The sequence below is a fragment of the Phocoena sinus genome, chromosome 17, assembly GCF_008692025.1.
Source record: "Phocoena sinus isolate mPhoSin1 chromosome 17, mPhoSin1.pri, whole genome shotgun sequence".
Classification (NCBI taxonomy): Eukaryota; Metazoa; Chordata; class Mammalia; order Artiodactyla; family Phocoenidae; genus Phocoena; species Phocoena sinus.
The window spans coordinates 60,916,397-60,934,511 of NC_045779.1; the positions used below are offsets into that span (position 1 = coordinate 60,916,397).

At 36.1% G+C, this 18,115-nt stretch overlaps 2 protein-coding genes across 4 annotated transcripts in view; one reads left to right on the top strand and one right to left on the bottom strand.

Annotated features, from left to right (window-relative positions):
- Nucleotides 1-9,442, bottom strand: part of MRPL13 (mitochondrial ribosomal protein L13) — a 35,314-nt gene extending 25,872 nt beyond the window's left edge. Inside the window, exons 1-3 of the mRNA XM_032610650.1 lie at nucleotides 9,294-9,442; nucleotides 6,344-6,467; nucleotides 865-958 (exon numbers count right to left, since the gene is read on the bottom strand). Coding sequence (XP_032466541.1) covers nucleotides 865-958; nucleotides 6,344-6,467; nucleotides 9,294-9,377 — 302 coding nt within the window. The 5' untranslated portion in view covers nucleotides 9,378-9,442. The remainder of the gene's footprint in view (nucleotides 1-864; nucleotides 959-6,343; nucleotides 6,468-9,293) is intronic.
- Nucleotides 9,443-9,643: 201 nt separating this feature from the next.
- MTBP (MDM2 binding protein) overlaps nucleotides 9,644-18,115 on the top strand; it is a 72,325-nt gene continuing 63,853 nt past the window's right edge. For 2 of the 3 annotated variants that reach the window (XM_032610644.1, XM_032610643.1), the window contains exons 1-6: nucleotides 9,659-9,810; nucleotides 10,860-10,940; nucleotides 13,837-13,910; nucleotides 14,006-14,157; nucleotides 15,798-15,856; nucleotides 17,448-17,592. In XM_032610644.1, the coding sequence (XP_032466535.1) occupies nucleotides 9,693-9,810; nucleotides 10,860-10,940; nucleotides 13,837-13,910; nucleotides 14,006-14,157; nucleotides 15,798-15,856; nucleotides 17,448-17,592 (629 nt within the window). In that variant the 5' untranslated portion in view covers nucleotides 9,659-9,692. Of the gene's footprint in view, nucleotides 9,811-10,859; nucleotides 10,941-13,836; nucleotides 13,911-14,005; nucleotides 14,158-15,797; nucleotides 15,857-17,447; nucleotides 17,593-18,115 lie in introns of all 3 variants that reach the window. The other variant, XM_032610642.1, reaches the window with a different exon arrangement.

An 18,115-nucleotide genomic window follows, 5' to 3' on the forward strand; every position in this document is an offset into this window, starting at 1 on the left:
TACTACAATAGAAGATTGCATAACTGAAAGATGGTGGAGTCACATTATACCAGAAAACCACTAAAACACAGCCAGGTGAGTGTATTTAGTTAAGAAAGATACTGGTAAGCAGTGACTGCACCCAGAGAACAGTGACCAAGGTGTAATGGAGATAAGACATCTGAATGGAAGCCATAAAAAGAACTTCGAAGGAACTACAGGTGTTTAGTCTAGAGAAAAGACAGATCAGTGGGTACTTGCTGATCATTGTCTCAAAACTATCTGAAGGATGTCATGTGGAAGATATAATTTTACACTGTCCAAAAAAGGACAAAGACCATTCTGAAAGCTAGAGGAAAACAGATGATGACTCAAGAGCATTGAGATCTTTCTAAAATTTAGACCACATCAAAGGCAGAATGAATGGGCTGCCTCATGAGCTAGGAGATAGCTACTATCCAGACAGGCAGACCTATAACTTGAAAGGCATGTTGTGGAGATTTTAGGCATCTTCCAAACTTGGGATTTCACTCACCATTCTTTCAACATCTCATGTGCTTTTAGAAGTTCAAGATGGTTCTGGAAACAGCAGTAAGATGAATTATAGGAAACAGAAAGAAGTGAGAAGACTAACTAAAAAATGAGAAGAATCTAGATCAGAGAGGTTATATGAAAAGCTTCCAGGAAAAACAAATAATCTCAGGTAATCATGAGTATTTGGTACAGTATTGTGGTGTTTTTGATTGAGTAAATCATACATGTGGCATGAACAAATTGGTATTTTCTTAAATTTCGAAAAAACCTTTTTCTTTTAAATAAGACCAATAATATTCTTAAAGTAATATATTCAACTGCCTATCTTCCCTAACAAAAGCATTATCTTACCCAGTATGTGAGGAGTATACTTTTTGTTCCCATTTGTTTCCAGAAAATGCAATGTGCCTTGTGTTCATTATGACAACATGATCTCCACAGTCACCTAGATTTAAAAAGAACAAAGAAAAAGAAAGATTTTATATGAAAATTCTTGACTTTAAGAAAAAGTGAGCTTGGTTTTTTATAAAGTTTATCAAAGTCAAAAAAACACATCAAAAAATATAAAGCAAGTCAGTGCAACATCAAGATCATTGAATAGATTTATGTTTCTCTTTCACATAACATCTAAGCATCGAAAGAGTTGGCTAGACAGTTGGAAAATCAACACTGGAAGGTAAAAGAGAATTCAATAAAGATCCCAATAACAATGACATCTTTTAAAGGCAAACTACTGTTACTCCTATTTTCTCTGCTGATTAATAACTACACTTCATTAAAATGTACTATTAATAATTACACTTCACCACTTTTAAATATCTCATACAAATTTTCCCTTAAAAATAAAAGAGAAAATGAAAACAATATGCATATAGATGAAAAATGGTTTGTTTTACCAATAGGTAAATTGGAAACAAATGTAAAACATCACAATTGATTATTCTTTTCAAATTCAGAGAAAGAATACTAGGATCTTATGCTTAACTACTAACCCAAGGTTTTTTTCCAAACACATTTAACTAGTTAAATTTAAACCGCCACTAGCAACTATGAGTACACATATACTTGATGCAACAGATGATCTGAAAATCAAAATATATGTTTTGGATTAATTTTCCAGTGAAAAGTACCCCTAGGACTGTCTGTTCATCTAAAAAAAAAAAACCTAAAAAGTCAACACGTAAGTTTTCACAAGTCACTGTACACGACAAAATCAAGTAGTCAGAAATATTTATTAAGTGCCTATTCTACTAATAGAAAAACAAACTTCAAAAGATTCTTAAAGGTTATTTATTTGAAAAAAATCACCACTGAGGGCTTCCCTGGTGGCACAGTGGTTGAGAATGCAGGGTACGCGGGTTCGTGCCCCGGTCTGGGAAGATCCCACATGCTGCGGAGTGGCTGGGCCCGTGAGTCATGGCCACTGAGCCTGCGCCTCTGGAGCCTGTGCTCTGCAACAGGAGAGGCCACAACAGTGAGAGGCCCGCGTAGCGCAAAAAAAAAAAAAAAAAAAAAAAAAAAAACAAAATCACCACTGAAAAAATAAGTATAAATAAGTACAGTATCTCAAAACTGAAGATTACATTATAAGAGTCTATGCAGAGCTTGAATTTGAGTGACAGAATTTTCAGTGAGAAGTTCATAGTTTATATAAGGCAAGGGTAAAGGAAAGAGGATAAAGCAGGTGAGTTTTCTTCATTAACGTGTAAGGGAATCCAGTGGTGGGAAGGAAAGATCTGGGAACGGGAAGCTTGCTGTTAGCTGGTTGAAAAGGAAAGTTTGACTATTTGGCAGATTAAGTGACTAAAGTTCCCAAAAGTGACCCATGGTGGGCTACTAAGGCAGTTGGGCAAATGAACCTGAAGAACAAATGAAGAGGGTAAGAAGATACCTACACAGTCCCAAATAATGCCGAAATTACGTTAGCTTTCAAGCGGACACTTACAGTTGAAGAAGCTAAGGCTTGTTAAGATTAAGTGATTTGTCAAAGCTCACACCAAGGTATTTAACTCCCTGTTCAGGCTCTTTCTGTGACACCTATTTGCAGGAAAAATGGAATCTTTAACTTTCTAATAAACCTGAATTTATTTTTTAAATGTTGTTTAAGCTTTAAATATGCAAAAAGCATTTTGCGCCATTCAAAACATATTTTTACTTCAAAAAGGATCTTTCAAGGGACATTAGAAAGACTACCACACATCAGGTGAAAATCGTGTTCTTTCAGCTCTAAGGTATGAACATCTAATCTGGGAAAAATTATTCTCCCTTAATAACTTATGCCAAATCTCTACTGTATTTAATAATTCTTAGAAGCACTTCTTCACTGTCTCTAATTAAAACCAACCAGCAATTAAATCTTTTTTAACTGCACTACGTATTAAAACAAAAGCTAATATTATGATTAAAGCCTAAAATCCTGGATACAGTGCAATCATTTCTATCTAAATTTCTGTTAATCCAAATAAATAGATATATGTCATTTAAAATTTTTAATTGAAACATTTTACATTTTACAATATGCACCAAATACATATAAATTGGAACTCTACTGCCTGATCAAGAGATGGTGGAAGTTAATTAATATCTTTCAAACTTAAAAACTTTTTTTTAAAGTTAAAGTTTAGTAATAAGCAATTTTTAGAAAAAGGAATTGAGTTTATTTACAAAAATTTATCAACTTAGATTTCTGACCTTATTTGATTTCTTTTTGTAATATTAGGTGCTATATTAAATGGCCAAATAAAACTCCAACTACTTTAATCAAAGGGAAAACTCAAAGGTTTATGTCAGGGAATCTAAGGTCTCCTTCATCCAGTGCAACACTGCTTTTACATATTGGATCTCCTTACAAGATTTGGTTTGAGAAACGTTTGAAAAATAGCTGTTCCAATTTAGTGATAAGCAACAAAGGTTGGCTTTGGCCTTTATGTTTGTTTCCAGCCTTGAAGGACAAATGTCCAAATGCCTACTTCAACAGTTGTTTTTAGCATCCCTGAAATTCTGCAGGGCTAATGTGACAGGTGATCATGTAAGTTACCACAAAATCTACCGAGTGTAAAGACATTGTGAGAGGAACAAGGTGTGTTGTTCAAATTTATGATAATATGTAAATATTCCTTCTAAAAGAGGCATGCATTCTAGATATAACCTGGAGCAAAAAGCTTCAGTGCTTTGTACAATGATATTCTAGGAGCTAGATGAAGAATAAATGTGCGATTAAGACTGTAAAATTTAAATGACACAGCGTTAACATTTGAAATAGACTGACACAACTGAATAGTAAGAGAGAAAAATACATTAGCTGCGTAACTTTAAGAAGAGCATTCTAAACTTTTTTTTCTAACAAATCCTTAAAAGATTTAAATAAATAATGCAAGGCAGAATACTAGAGATTAGACCAGTGAATCGTTAGAATTGTTTGGTGTGCTAACATTCATAACATTAACCTTTAAGAACTGTGCGAAACTTTCGTTTGATTTCATTCCATGTGCACCAGAAGTATTTTAAGATGATCTAATAACTTTAGATAATGCTTAAGAAAGGTTTCCCTTTGCTTCTTTTAAATGCTCATATGGTTCTCCTCAACTGGTTAATTTGTAGGCAGTAAAAAGAATGGAGTCCTCAAGAAGAATAAGGCACAATCCAAAAATCACCAAGTGGCCTTCCTTTTCCTGTATCAGTGAAAAGCAAACATGTTCAAAGAGCTCCCAAGTCTCCCATTCAGGAGGGCAGCTCTAATCAGAAGGAGAAGGGAGTGCCTATAAAATGGTTCAAATATTGTATACATTATGTATCTGAACATACATACAGGTCCATGGACTTTGTGAGATGCTGTGGCAAACCAACGTTCCACTTATAAGGTTATTTTTTTATGGAAACTGTGGTCTGGGTCAAGATCGAGATGATCTGGAGTTAGGAGAAGAATGCCCTCCTTTCACAAAATTTGGGAGAAGGTGGAATCAGTAGTAGCCACCTAATTCTTCTTAAAGTGTAGCACTTATCTGTCCACTGAATTAAAGTTCTGCTTCCTTACAAGCACGTCATTACTGCAAAAGTATTCCTTAAGTACTGATGAATAAGCGTGCTGCTAGAACACCAGAGGAGCTTTTGGGGCTGCCTGTCGGGCCATCCTTCCCTGGTAATGGAGAATAGCTTTTCTATGAAATTAGAAATTTACTTCTTAAAGAATGAATTGCATTTTTGTTTCACTATATTTAATATTTGGCTTTTATCAGCAAAACTTTGGACTTTTCATGTCCATAAGATGTCACTAAAATCAAAACAAACTGCACGCAATTTTCAATTTACAAATATGTTGTTTTAAGTTTTTTCTAACATATACTGGGTATGTTTCATGTGTTCATAATCACTGTAAACATGTTTATTTGAAAACTGACATACAATTTCCCAGAAAAACAATATGACAAACGATGGCCATATATACAGGAAGGGCTATAGAAGTTAATATTTAGGTGTGATAATGGCATTTGGGTTACATAGGAGAATATCTTTGTTCTTGGGCGACATATGCTGAAATATTTAGGGAGAGGTATAATGATATCTGTAATTTATTTTCAAATCATTGAGTAAAAAATATGATAAAATATTAATAATTGTGTAATCTAGGTGCCTGGTATAGAGAAATTCACTGTACTACTGTTTGAACTTTTCTGAAAATGTGAAAAATTTTATAATAAAAGTTAGAAAGCAGTAAAGGACAAACAACTCAGTGGAAAAATGGGAAAAAGAAATGCATAGACCTTTTACAAAATGGGAAATGACAAAAGGCCAATAAACAAATGAAAAGATTCTCAGCTCCATGTGCAGTCAGGAAAATGCAAATTAAAATGACAAAGAAAGAGCATCTCCCATTTACCAGAGTAGTCAGTACTAAAAAGAACGACAATATCAATGTTACTGAGATGAGGAATAATGAAAACACCTGCATATAAAGACTAATTAGGTTCCCATTTTCAACCCAGTAATTCCTGTCCTACAGACAGACCTCAGAGAAACTCTTCCACATGTGCCCTGGGAAAAAGGTACAAGAATACTGATAGCAATGTTGTTTGTAACAGCAAAAAAGAGGAAAACAACCCAAATGCTGAGTGTATGGGTATTCATTTCACCACCATTATTATTAATTTTCTTTAAAATATTATCTATATTTATATACAGGCAGAGGAATACATCTCTATCTATCTAAATATATCTTTGTATATTTCAAGTTTCAAAATAAAGTTTAAACTATGATCAACTACAAAAAATGCTGTTGACAGGTCAGGCAAGATGAAGAGTAAGAACTGATACTTGGATCTTACAGGGAAGTCCTGCCCCCAACAGGTTTTTAGCAAGAACGGGATAAGGGATTCTCAGTAAAAAAGAGATCCTTAAAACAGCCCAGGGCTTCCCTGGTGGCGCAGTGGTTTAGAATCTGCCTGCCAATGCAGGGGACACGGGTTCGAGCCCTGGTCCCGGAAGATCCCACATGCCGTGGAGCAACTAAGCCCGTGCGCCACAACTATTGAGCCTGTGCTCTAGAGCCCGTGAGCCACAACTACTGAGCCCACGTGCCACAACTACGGAAGCCCACGTGCCTAGGGCCTGTGCTCCGCAGCAACAGAAGCCACCGCAATGAGAAGCTCATGCACCGCAAGGAAGAGTAGCCCCCGTTCACCACAGCTAGAGAACGCCTGCGTGCAGCAACAAAGACCCCCAACACAACCAAAAATAAATAAAAAATTAAAAAGCAGCCCAGTCAAACATCTTCAAAATTCTATCCTGACATGAAAACTGTGATTACCAATAACAGGTCTAAAATGATACTCACTCAGTTGATGGTACACAGGTTTATGCAATCCTTGAAGTTTAACTGATGCCAGGGCAGCAAGTTTGCCAGGGGGCTGCATTTTCCCATCCAAGAGATACCAAACTCGAGCAAAAGTGGCCCATTGCTTGAAAAGACAGAAGAGGAAACAAAGAAAATTCTAATTAAATGGAAACAGCTGAGTTTGCTATTATATACCATCACACGTAATCTACAGTTAACATCAATAATTATTATGAAAAAAGATCCTATCACTAAATAATTTTTTTGTTTTGTTCTCATTTCTATTTCTGGAAAAGGGGGATCTGTTCTCATTATTCTGCAAAGATTAACACAGTAATCTTTCCTGCTTGCTTTTCTATTAGCAATATGGATTATGCTCTTTTAAAAACATTCCAAAGATATTATTTCCCTTTACATTATAACTTATATTTTTTGTACCGCATAGAATAGAATCTGGAGGGGTGACGAAAAGCTATAAGAGCTTTCGTAAGAAAGCTATAAGAGCTTTCATAAGAAAGTAGAAGTTGTTTATGAAGGTCTTCAAAAATATTTTGAGATGGGAAGGTACATTAACATTGAAAGATGAGTGGCCAATTATGAACTAAGACTATTCAGGAGTTTAATTCCAAGGGAGAGTTTAATAGCAGAATGTAGCTGGAAAAGCATTGATGGATGATGTTGAATAAACTTAAATTTTAAAACACTGCCTTAGATAGACATCTTAGGCTGGCTCAGGACTAAACCGCTGTCTTTGCAGTGTCCATCACTGCCTTCAAACTCTAAGAAAAGCACAGGCCAGAAAGATCTTGATCATATGCTTTCTCTATGGATATACACAAGCAGCCAAACAGTGCTGGAAAAAGTACAACTAGGCTCTCTGGTTTTATCTTAAATTTAATTATCACAAATCTCAAATCAGCTTATAAAACTGCTTACCAATCTGCTGTTTTCCTGTTCTCATTTTTCTAGTCTCTACCCCATTCCCCTTTCACATCTTTTGTCAAGTTTATTTCATATATTTTGATGCCATTGTAAATGGTATTGTATTTTTAATTTAAATTTCTGATTGTTGCTAGTATATAGAAATGCACTACATTTTTGTATTTTGGTCTTGTATCCTGCAACCTTGCTAAACTCATTTATCAGTTCTAGTAACTTTTTGTAAATTCCAGTTTTTACATAGATGATCATGTCCTTTGCAAATAATGAGCTTCTAGCCCATATACTTTCCATACCTCTCTCAGCTTATGAACTAAAAAAAAAAAATTCAATTCAATTGTCTACAGGACATATCTTGTTTCTTCAATAAACTGTAAGAAAAAAAGACAGGAAAAGGAACCTATTATTAAGAGAGACATAAAAAAATAGCAACTTATTGCTACTTTGGATCCTAATCCAAAGGAAGAAACCGTAAAAATATTACATATTTATATAATATACATGATATGTGTGAGAAAATTGGAAACTTGAACACATACTGGATATTTGATGATACTAAGGAATTGCTGTTAAATTTCCATTTAGCTTTGATAAATGGTAATGGGATTTTTTTAAAAATCCTTATCTTGTAAAGAACATATTGAAATATTTACTGATGAAATAATATGAGTCTGAGATTTACCTCAAATTCATAAGTAAGAGAAATAAATGAATGGGGGTACAGATTAAATGATACTGGCTGTGAGATTTTTGAAATTGGGTGATATCTACTTTTATGTATGATTAAAATTATCCATAAAAAAAAACAAACTCCTGACCTCCCTTCCCTACCAGCGACTGCCTCATTTCTTTCCTCTTCTTTGTAGCAAACTCTTGCAAAGAGTTGTCTTTACTTTAATTTGTCTCTCCTCATTCTCTCTTCAACCTACTCCACCCTGGCTTTTATCTTCCCACACCATCACCAGCACACTACTGCCTGCCAAGTTTACCATGACCTTCACATTACTAAATCCACTGGTCAATTCTAAGTCTTTGACACAGTTGATCATTCCCCTCTCCCGGGTATTCTTTCTTCACTTGATTTCCAGGACACCACCCTCTATTGCTTTGTTTTGTTTTGTTTTCCTATCATGCGAGTTCTCTCTTTCTCTTGCCTCTGAAATGTTGAAATGTTCCAGAACTGTTCTTGGCCCTCCTCTCTTTTCTTTACACATTTCCACACAGGCTTCATCCAGACCCATAACTTTAAATGCCATTTGTATGTTTATGATTCCCTAATTTACATCTCCAGCCTGGACCTCTTTCCTGAACTCTACACTTGCATTCAATTGCCCACCTGGCATATACACTACAGTGCTTCTTAAACCATATGCAGCAGAAGACTAGTTTTTCCCCAATCCACTGCAGACCAATACCTGATAAAAAAACAAAACAAAAAACAAAACCTTTGATAAAACAATTAAAATACTGCCACAATGTCAAATTGCTACAGTTTTGTTGCGGAGCACTGGCTCCAGACGCGCAGGCTCAGCGGCCATGGCTCACGGGCCCAGCCGCTCCGCGGCATGTGGGATCTTCCCGGACCGGGGCACGAACCCGTGTCCCCTGCATCGGCAGGCGGACTCTCAACCACTGCGCCACCAGGGAAGCCCGGAATGCTCCTTTTAACACTTAAGCGAGATCATGTTACTCCCCTTATTTTGCTCAGTAAATCAAACTCTTACAATAGTCTACAATGCCCTATATGATCCAGCTTATTACCTCTCTGACCTTCCCTCCTTCTTCCCGAAGGGGGTGGGGAAAAGAAACACGACAGGGGTTGACTGAAAAGGGGAGGGTAGGAGTACCAAGAAAACGACAGCAAGTGGTGGTCAGAATCACCACCCTTTGTGCTTCACCGAAGCATCTCCTGGCCCAAGGACCCGGCTTCCCATCCTACTCAGCTTCACTAAATCCGACCTCCTTCTGTCAGCGTAATGAATGCCATCGAGCTACAAGAGTCCGATCTCACCTGGGGCGCCCTAGAAAAACTCGACATGTTTCCCCAGTAGCAGGACAGTCCTTTTTCCAGGATCCAAGACCTGTCCCGCAGCATCAAGGGCCCGGCGGGAAACGCATGCAGCCGAACATGTCAGATCCTAGACAAGCCAGCACTCGTCTGCTTCTCTGCTTTTCCTGCATCTCCTCCAATCTTGCCACCGTAGCAGTTTCGTCATGAAGCGAGGAAATGATCTAGTTATTGAGAAAATAACCCCCGAAAGTAACTCGCTTGCTGGAAAAGCTGCGGAAAACCAATGGAGGGCGCACAGTTTCCAGCCGACCTAAGTAGAAGGAACCGGAAGTGCGTCAGTAGCGCGGGCTTGTTTGGATGTGGAAGCAGAGACCTGAAACGGGGCCTCAGCCCTGAGAGATGGATCGATACCTACTCCTAGTGATCTGGGAGGAAGAAAAAGTCCCGTCGGCGGCGGGTGCGGTGGCGGAGCATGGGCCAGGGGCTTCGTCCTCTGAGGGTACCGAGAAACAGCCAGGTAAGCGCTGGGCTGAGAAAGAGCGGGAACGGCTTGCAGGGAGGAGAAAAAAATTGTGATCAAGTTCTGCTGGAGTGACCTGTGTGGAGTTGTCCCAGGAAGCTGTGAATTTATCTGGAGTCGACCTGGTAAGGGCTGATAAAAATATTTTCTCCGTAGAAAAAATAGGGACAAAATTGTGGATGTAAGATTCCAGCGCTCATAAGTTTTCGACACAGTAAATATTTAACTGTATAAATTCCCTACGCCTTGGAAATGGAATTTCTGTTCTTTGGACATATATGCATTCAATAGGTAGTTCTGCCTCCTGTGTTCCAAATGCAGGTAATACAGAAAGGAACAAGATGGAAAAGGATCTTACTCTCCTAGAGTTTACATCCTAACGGGAGGAGACGTTCCACACATAAACTAAGTTAAAAAACAAATTGTAGGGCTTCCCTGGTGGCGCAGTGGTTGGGGGTCCGCCTGCCGATGCAGGGGACGCGGGATCGTGCCCCGGTGCAGGAGGGTCCCGCATGCCGCGGAGCGGCTGGGCCCGTAGGCCATGGCCGCTGGGCCTGCGCGTCCGGAGCCTGTGCTCCGCGGCGGGAGTAGGCCGCAGCGGTAAGAGGCCCGCGTACCGCAAAAAAGCAAACAAAACAAATTATAAATTTAAGACAATTACGACCGTTTGAGAATTCACAGCTTTTTGGTGCTCCTGTCTAGAATCTGTATTGTATTTTATTTAGCTTGTTTTGATAAAGCGGCGCTTTGAGGAGGAAGTGTATGGGGTTGTGTACAGAGTATTGTAACAGGATTTTCCTTCTCCGTTTAAAATTATTCTTTTGGGGGAATTTTGGATTTGTGTTAACTGGCAGGCATGTGCAAACCGGGAGCTTTACCTATTTTCTCTGCTTGCTTTAGATTTATTATATCAAAACTTGAACAGAGTGTAGTTCTTTTTATGTACAATATAGTGTATTTGAGAATGTCTGATGGTGAAACTGGAATAGGTCTACATTGTGTAACTCTTGAACCCAGTTGACTTAGTTTGTTTTTTTCTTTTTCAGACTTAAGAGCAGCAAATGTTTATCACCTCCTGAAAAGAAGCATTAATGCTTCAATTAATCCAGAAGATAGTACCTTCCCTGGTAAGTAAAACATAAACCCCTCTTTTCACTGGCACAGCATTTACATTGGAAATAAATTTAATTAATCTCGTCACATGGGAGTCCAAGAAACACTTGTTGACTGTGTACAAGTCACTGGGATAGGGAAGCAATGAAAGAAATACAAAATGGAAAAGACGCTATCCCTCTCTTCCTGATGCTTGGATGTCATAAAGTTGTTATGAAAATTACTTTAGGGTCTCAGTTTGAGTTTTGTTCCCTTTATGAGATTTTCTTGCCCATCTTCAGCTCCATATAAGATAGAGTAATGTGGCATTATAAGGAGGATTTGTGATTTTGTCGTGAGTACAAATACATCATTAATCTTATACCCATTTCCTTACCTTTTATTTTTCCATCCTTACCTCTTACTGATTCTTTTAAAAGCACTTCATAATTGTTAAACTCAGTAATCTTTTCTCCATTCTTATCTACTTTAACTTTTTCAAAGTATTTGACTTTTTTGAAAATAAAATACTCTTTACTTTGTAAAAATCTTTTCTCCTTTGGTTTCTATTGGCATTATACAGATCCATGTATTTACATCTTTGTTAGTTATCCTCTTTTTTTCTTCGTTTTCTTGGCCTCTATCTGAGAGTGTCTTTCAGAGGCTCAGAAAAAAGGAGATATCAAAACAGGTCTGAAAGCTGAAGGAAGTTTCTGGAGTTGTCAGGGAGAGTGTGCTTGTTTTGATACCTTTATAGTTCTCATGACTGTACAATCTGTTCCTTTCTCTTTCATCAGAGAACCTGTCTCTTGGGTTTCAACTGTCACCTTTGGGGAATTATTTCTAATATCTATATGCTACCTTAGCCAGTTTGCCAAGTGCTGGTAATACTCATTAATTTTTCAAGTTGGTATAATTTAAGTCAGTACTAGTATTGCAAGAAAGATTTTGATGGACTATGACATGTTCAATTAACAACATGTGATTAGTTGCCTGTAAGACTGCAAAGTGAAAATATTCTGTAAAAGTTGGATACATGTGTCTGGAACTCCAAAGGAGAGTGAAGCTGGAGAAACAGATTATAGAATCATCAACATATAGATGTCAGTTCAAGCCATGAGAAAGGATGGGATTGTTTTGGATAGTGAGAATAGCAGAAAATCTTGAAATGAATCCCAGTATTTAAAGGAGCTGAACACCAGTTTTTAAAGGAATGAGAAGGAGCAGTGAGAAAGATAGGTTCCACAGAAAGCAAGTGTTTTCAGGAGAAAGTAGTCAAATGTGTCATTTTCGATTCCTTTCTTAGTCTTACGTTGAGAGGTCAAGTAACAACAGGACTAAAAACTGTTAAATTCAGAAACACATTAGTCATTGGTGACTTTGGTAAGTGTAGTTTCAGTGGCATGTTGGAGACAGAAGAACAGATTAAATTGGATTAGAAGGGGAATAGAAAAGGTAAACAGGAAATAGAGACAGTCAAGTGTAGATAGTGCTTTTAGAAAGTTTATCTTCCTGAAGAGTAAAGAAAGAGATATAGTAGTAACTGGAAAAGGGTGGTGAATTTAAAAGTGATTAAAAAAAATAATTTGAAAAATACTTGTGCATATTTAAATGCTAATGGGAAGGAAATGACAGAGAAGGAAAGATTGAAGATGCAGGGAAGTCAGTGGCCTGGGGTCCCAGCAGAAGTCTGAGGGATAACCTTGATCAGAAGGGTAGTGCCTCTTACATGTAACAGGGAAGAATGAGGAAAGACCTAATGGGAATGCAGGAAGGGCAATATGTTTGCTGACAGGATGTTATGGGAGTTATAATGGCTTCTGTTTTCTTTATTTTTTTATTTTTAATTTTTTAAATAAATTTATTTATTTTTGGCTATGTTGGGTCTTCGTTGCTGTGCATGCGCTTTCTCTAGTTGCGGTGAGCAGGGGCTACTCTTTGTTGTCGTGCGCGGGCTTCTCATTGCAGTGGCTTCTCTTGTTGCAGAGCGCGGGCTCTAGGCCCGTAGGCTTCAGTAGTTGCAGCACGTGGGCTCAGTGGTTGCAGCACAGGGGCCCTAGAGTTCGCGGGCTTCAGTGGTTATGGCACGTGGGCTCAGTAGCTGTGGCTCGTGGGCTCTAGAGTGCCGGCTCAGTAGTTGTGGTGCATGGACTTAGTTGCTCTGCGGCATGTGGGAACTTCCCAGACCAGGGCTCGAACCCGTGTTCCCTGCATTGACAGGCGTATTCTTAACCACTGCACCAGCAGGAAAGCCCAGCTTCTATTTTCTTAAGGAAGTAGGAGGTAAAGTCTTCTGAGATTTTGGGAGTAACTGGTAGTAGGCACTTAGCATCATTCTTAGCTTCCATGAGTTCGGCTCAGTTATCACATTTCTCCTGGTCCCTCCTTTGAATACAATTTCTGTAGCTCTAAATTCTTCATTGCTCTTTTGATTCACACCCTGGGGTGACCCTGAATTTTGTATCTTCATGTAATATTCCAGCCTCCAAGAAGAGCATCTTCTTTATCTCTAGGCTGAAGTTACTCTTTAACTCCTCTCTCTTTGGCAAGGCTGAACCAAACCTTCATGGTCTTTGAGGAGGGAACCATTTCCTTAAAATGACTTGCACGGTTTTGTATTACTCAAGAGTAATCGAGTGGGTGTAGTTTTCAACATCTTTAGAGTAGATTTTAGTGTTTGACATGATGATTAATATAATGATGTCGATTTTGAATTGTGATGAACTAAAGCAGAGTATCCATAGCGAGTGAATCATTTTGCTCTTTAGGTAGCTTCTCCTGTTTGAATTTTTAGCAGAGATTTTTAAAGATCCATATTTTTTATATATATATATATATATTAAAATTACATAACTCTCTAAGTATATATGCTATAACATCTGCTTATTTGTGGTATGCCTTTCTTCTAATAAGTATGATTTTGTTTTCAAGGCTGTTTGGTAGGCGGTATACCAGGTTCCAGGAAGTGGTTCTTTGCAGTGCAGGCAATATGTGGATTTTATCAGGTAATATAAATAAGAAAATAGTCACTAGTGAATGTCTTTGTTAATATAAATAATTCCATGAACCCATTATTTAATGCAATCTTTTGCTATATTAGTTTTGTAGTTCTGACTGGGAAGAGATACATTTTGGTGTGGAAAAAGATGAAATTGAAGATGTTCTTCAAAGAAATATCGAAGAATGTTTGAGTGCTGTTGAGTGTTTTGAGGAAGAAGATAGTAATAGCAGGGAATCATTATCCTTGGCTGAGTATGCTTATGTACTTTCTATCGTGTCTTTAAAATATTTGACATTAGATAGTATTTTAGCCGTGAGAGTGAAGATTTGATATGTTAGCAGCTATAGTGAGGGAATTTTACATAATTCAAATTTTTAACTCTTTGTTTTGGAAGATAGGCAATTTGGGCCTTTTATTTGAATAAAATTCTTTAAAATGCACAAGCTGGTATCTGAATATGTTTAGCTTCTTAAGCTTGCATAATTGCAGGAATCATAAAAATTGATATTTTTATTAATATGTCACTTTCTTGAAGCAAACTTCTGCCTGATGTTATATTTCAAGAGCTTGAATAGAAACTTTATTTAAGGTTAATAACTGGCATTCAAACCACAGTATCATTTTCATTTTGCTGTTTGAGACTGAAATATATGATTTCTTCAATTTATATGTATCTTCAGCATTTCAGGCACCTTTAAAATCCATAGTTTCTGAGGTGTATGTAGATGATTGAATTCACTTTTAGGTTTTTTGAATTGTGGTACAGTATATAAGATGATCCAGGTGATGTGAGTTTTGATAATTTTGTTTCTTCATGAAATATACCATCTCTGAACCATAATTCATTCTTGTCATTTCAGTCTTCTGTAATACTTCATTACAAAAAACTCCTTTGTTTATTTTAATATTCAAATATTATACTTCTATAAATTGCTGCAGATTTTCAAATTGTGTTTTCCTGTTTTCAAATCATATTTGTTTATACTGATTAATGAAGGGAGACATTGTAGAACCATAGAAAGGGCATTGTAACAGAGGCTAATAGAAGTGGTCTCTAATTATATAATCTTGGGCCAGTCACTTAACTTCTCTGATGCTTTATTTTCTCATCTGTAAAGTGTTGAGATCCTTTTAGATGATTTCTAAGATGCCTTCCAGCCTTAGGGCTCTTACCATTCCATATGTTTTCTCACCACTATTAGAAGATGACAAGTATAAAAGTGATTATTTCTAGTAAGTGACCTAATAATTATTTCCACAAGAGGGAGCTTGAAAACTATACTTTACCGTAAGACGCCTTAAGTTTTTTAGACAATGGTGAGTTTGTAATAAAGGATTTAAATACCTTTATGTTATATAATAAACCATCTTGAGAAAAAAAATTCATCATATTGGTAAAATGAATAGATTTTAAAGAATTGGAGGAGAGTATCGTATTTTCCTGTCAGGGCTGTTATGTGCCATTTAGAGAAAAGCAGTAGCCTTCTTTATTAAATACTTAGTAATACCTTACTTTTAAGGTTCAGAAAAATGGTCTATTAGTTATGATTTATATTTAATATACTAGATATAATTTAGGGAGGGCTTTTCCCCCCTTTTTTGTTAATGCTGTTTGTTTGTTTTGGGGGTGTGGCTAAGAACTTGGACTCAGGGTAATCCTAGCTTCCACAGCTACAGCTTATGTGGACTTTAGGTGAATTATTTAAAGTGAGGATAAAAATAGTATTATAGTAGTGCCTCATGGGATTGTCATGAGGATCAAATGAGATAATGCTGAATGCTAAGTATTTAATAGTGTATGGCACATAGATCCATTTAATTAATATTACCTATTATGATTATATGTAATGTGTGTATATATATTTTTTCCTAACCTACTGTTTTATTTTAGCCTATATGAAGAATCTGCAGAAAATTTGCATCAGTTATCAGACAAACTTCCTGCTCCTGGTAATATTTTATGACTACTTTCAATAATTTGTACCTTATCTTACACTTTCTGTGAATGAGTGATAACTTCATTCTTTATGCTCGTGTTCTCACTTCTAACTTTGAAATGAAAAATGAAAAATAATTTTCTATATGAAGTTGTTAAAAAACATACTCTACTACTTTAATAAAGTACCTTGTTGAGACATCACAATTTTCTTAATTGTTTTCATTTACTTAGACAAAAATTAGAACTTAAGAAATTACTCATCTGTTTCCTTCTTCAGTTATTACTGAAGAAGCAGCTTTGCACTGTATATACCATTGTTTTCCACAATGTTCTGTAGAACTCTACTCCCATGAGCAAATCCTGGAAAAAGAAGTTCTTTAACCTAGATCATTTGGATAACATACTTTTATGGTGTGAAGTCACTATACATATTATCAAATAGAAAGTCATGCAGTAAAAGAAGCCCTTGACTCAGCATTTTTTTACACAATCCATTTTTTTCCTATAATAGAAAGCATATTTTATGAAATACTGCATCATACTATTCTTAAAACTGTATTTTGTCTTAAATTAATCTTCCTTTGTGTGAATCAAGTAGCTGATTCATCTAAAGCTTGGTACGCTTTGGCATCCACAAATACTTTTGAATACTTTTCTGAATATTTTCATTATTGGAGGTCATTTATTAGGCAGATAGTTGTTGTGTCTGTTATATGTCAGGCGTTGTACTAGGAGCTGAGTATACAATGATGAGTAAAGCATATGTGATTATCATAAAGGACTTTATAGCTCACAGTCTAATCCTTATATTCAAGATTATATTTTCGTATAAAAGATCCTATGTGGAAGATAACTGAATACATTGATAAACAAACATGTCAGATTTTTATATGAAGTTCAAAATATGGAATGTACAGTTGCTATTTTGGCAAATTGGAATACTTTCATTATCAAACTTTTATTTGCTTTCTGTTTCATTTTGATTTTTCTGGTCCTTCAGTAAAATTTATCATTTTATAAAATTTAAAGTTTCATGAAGTTAACCTTCTTTCTCAGGAACCAGTGATGTTGTCAGTATAATTGAGTTTTCTGAGTGCTTTATTGTTCTATAAAAAGAGAAATAATTTATTTGAACATTACAGTTTTATACTAATTCATTCCCTTTTGTATAACAAAAGTATAGAAGAACATAATGAATTGCACAGGTTTTTTTCCCTCTGTTCAGTACAACAATAGCATTGATGATCTCAAGAGCAATGTATAATTAACCACTGGCACATAATTGGCAAGTAATTATGATATAGTTCATTGTTTTTCTGGCATATGCTAGCTATTTCAAGGTAACATGGCTTTAAATCAAATGTGAACATTTAAAAATTTTGAACTCCTGAAGATGTATATTGTTTTGAAGAATTTCAGAAATTAAAGTTAAAATCCTTCTTCATCTTCTAAATAAACATAAAATTCAGTTAGTTGTTCAAGGTACTGTTTTGAGACATTTCAGATCTAACATCTTTAAAAAATTATAGTTAATCAACTATGCTCCTATATAAAATAAAAATGTTCTTAAAAAATTACAAAAATGCCTTTATCTCTTTCTAGGTAGAGCAATGATAGATATAATACTGTTGCCTTCTGACAAAGATCCGCCTAAATTGAGAGACTGTTTGCCTACTGTAGGAGCATTAAAACATTTGAAGGAATGGTATTCAGCAAAAATTACCATAGCAGGAAATCATTGTGAAACGTAAGCTTCTTTGTTCACATTTGACTACTATCTGTGTTGTCCGCTTTTACAATTAACTTGCTACCCTGTTTTTAATAGACCCAGCCTTTGAAGATTTTTTAAAATGTGACAAGATAGTTTTATGTCATACTGTGATTAGAGATTTATCTGTTGAGACGAACCTACATTTTTCTTATTTCATACTTTATATTTCTGAGAAGTTTTAAGTTTTTAGTAACTGTTATTGATGCTTTCTTACAGCTATTATTGAGCATTAGTTCTCTAAACACATTGTGTGTTTTTAAATAGGTTTGTCTTGTCCAGTGAACACCGTGATAAATACCACGGATACATGGATACACCAGATTTATAATGTCATTTGTTTTTTGTTTTATGTGCAATGTAGAAATAAATATATACTGTTGTGTTTTATGACATTTTAGTAAGGATCAACTGTGTATTACAGTTTTGATCCTTAAATGAGTGTTGGATTTGTTAACTTCATGATTTTCTTCACTCAGCAGTTGTTTATTGAGCACTATCT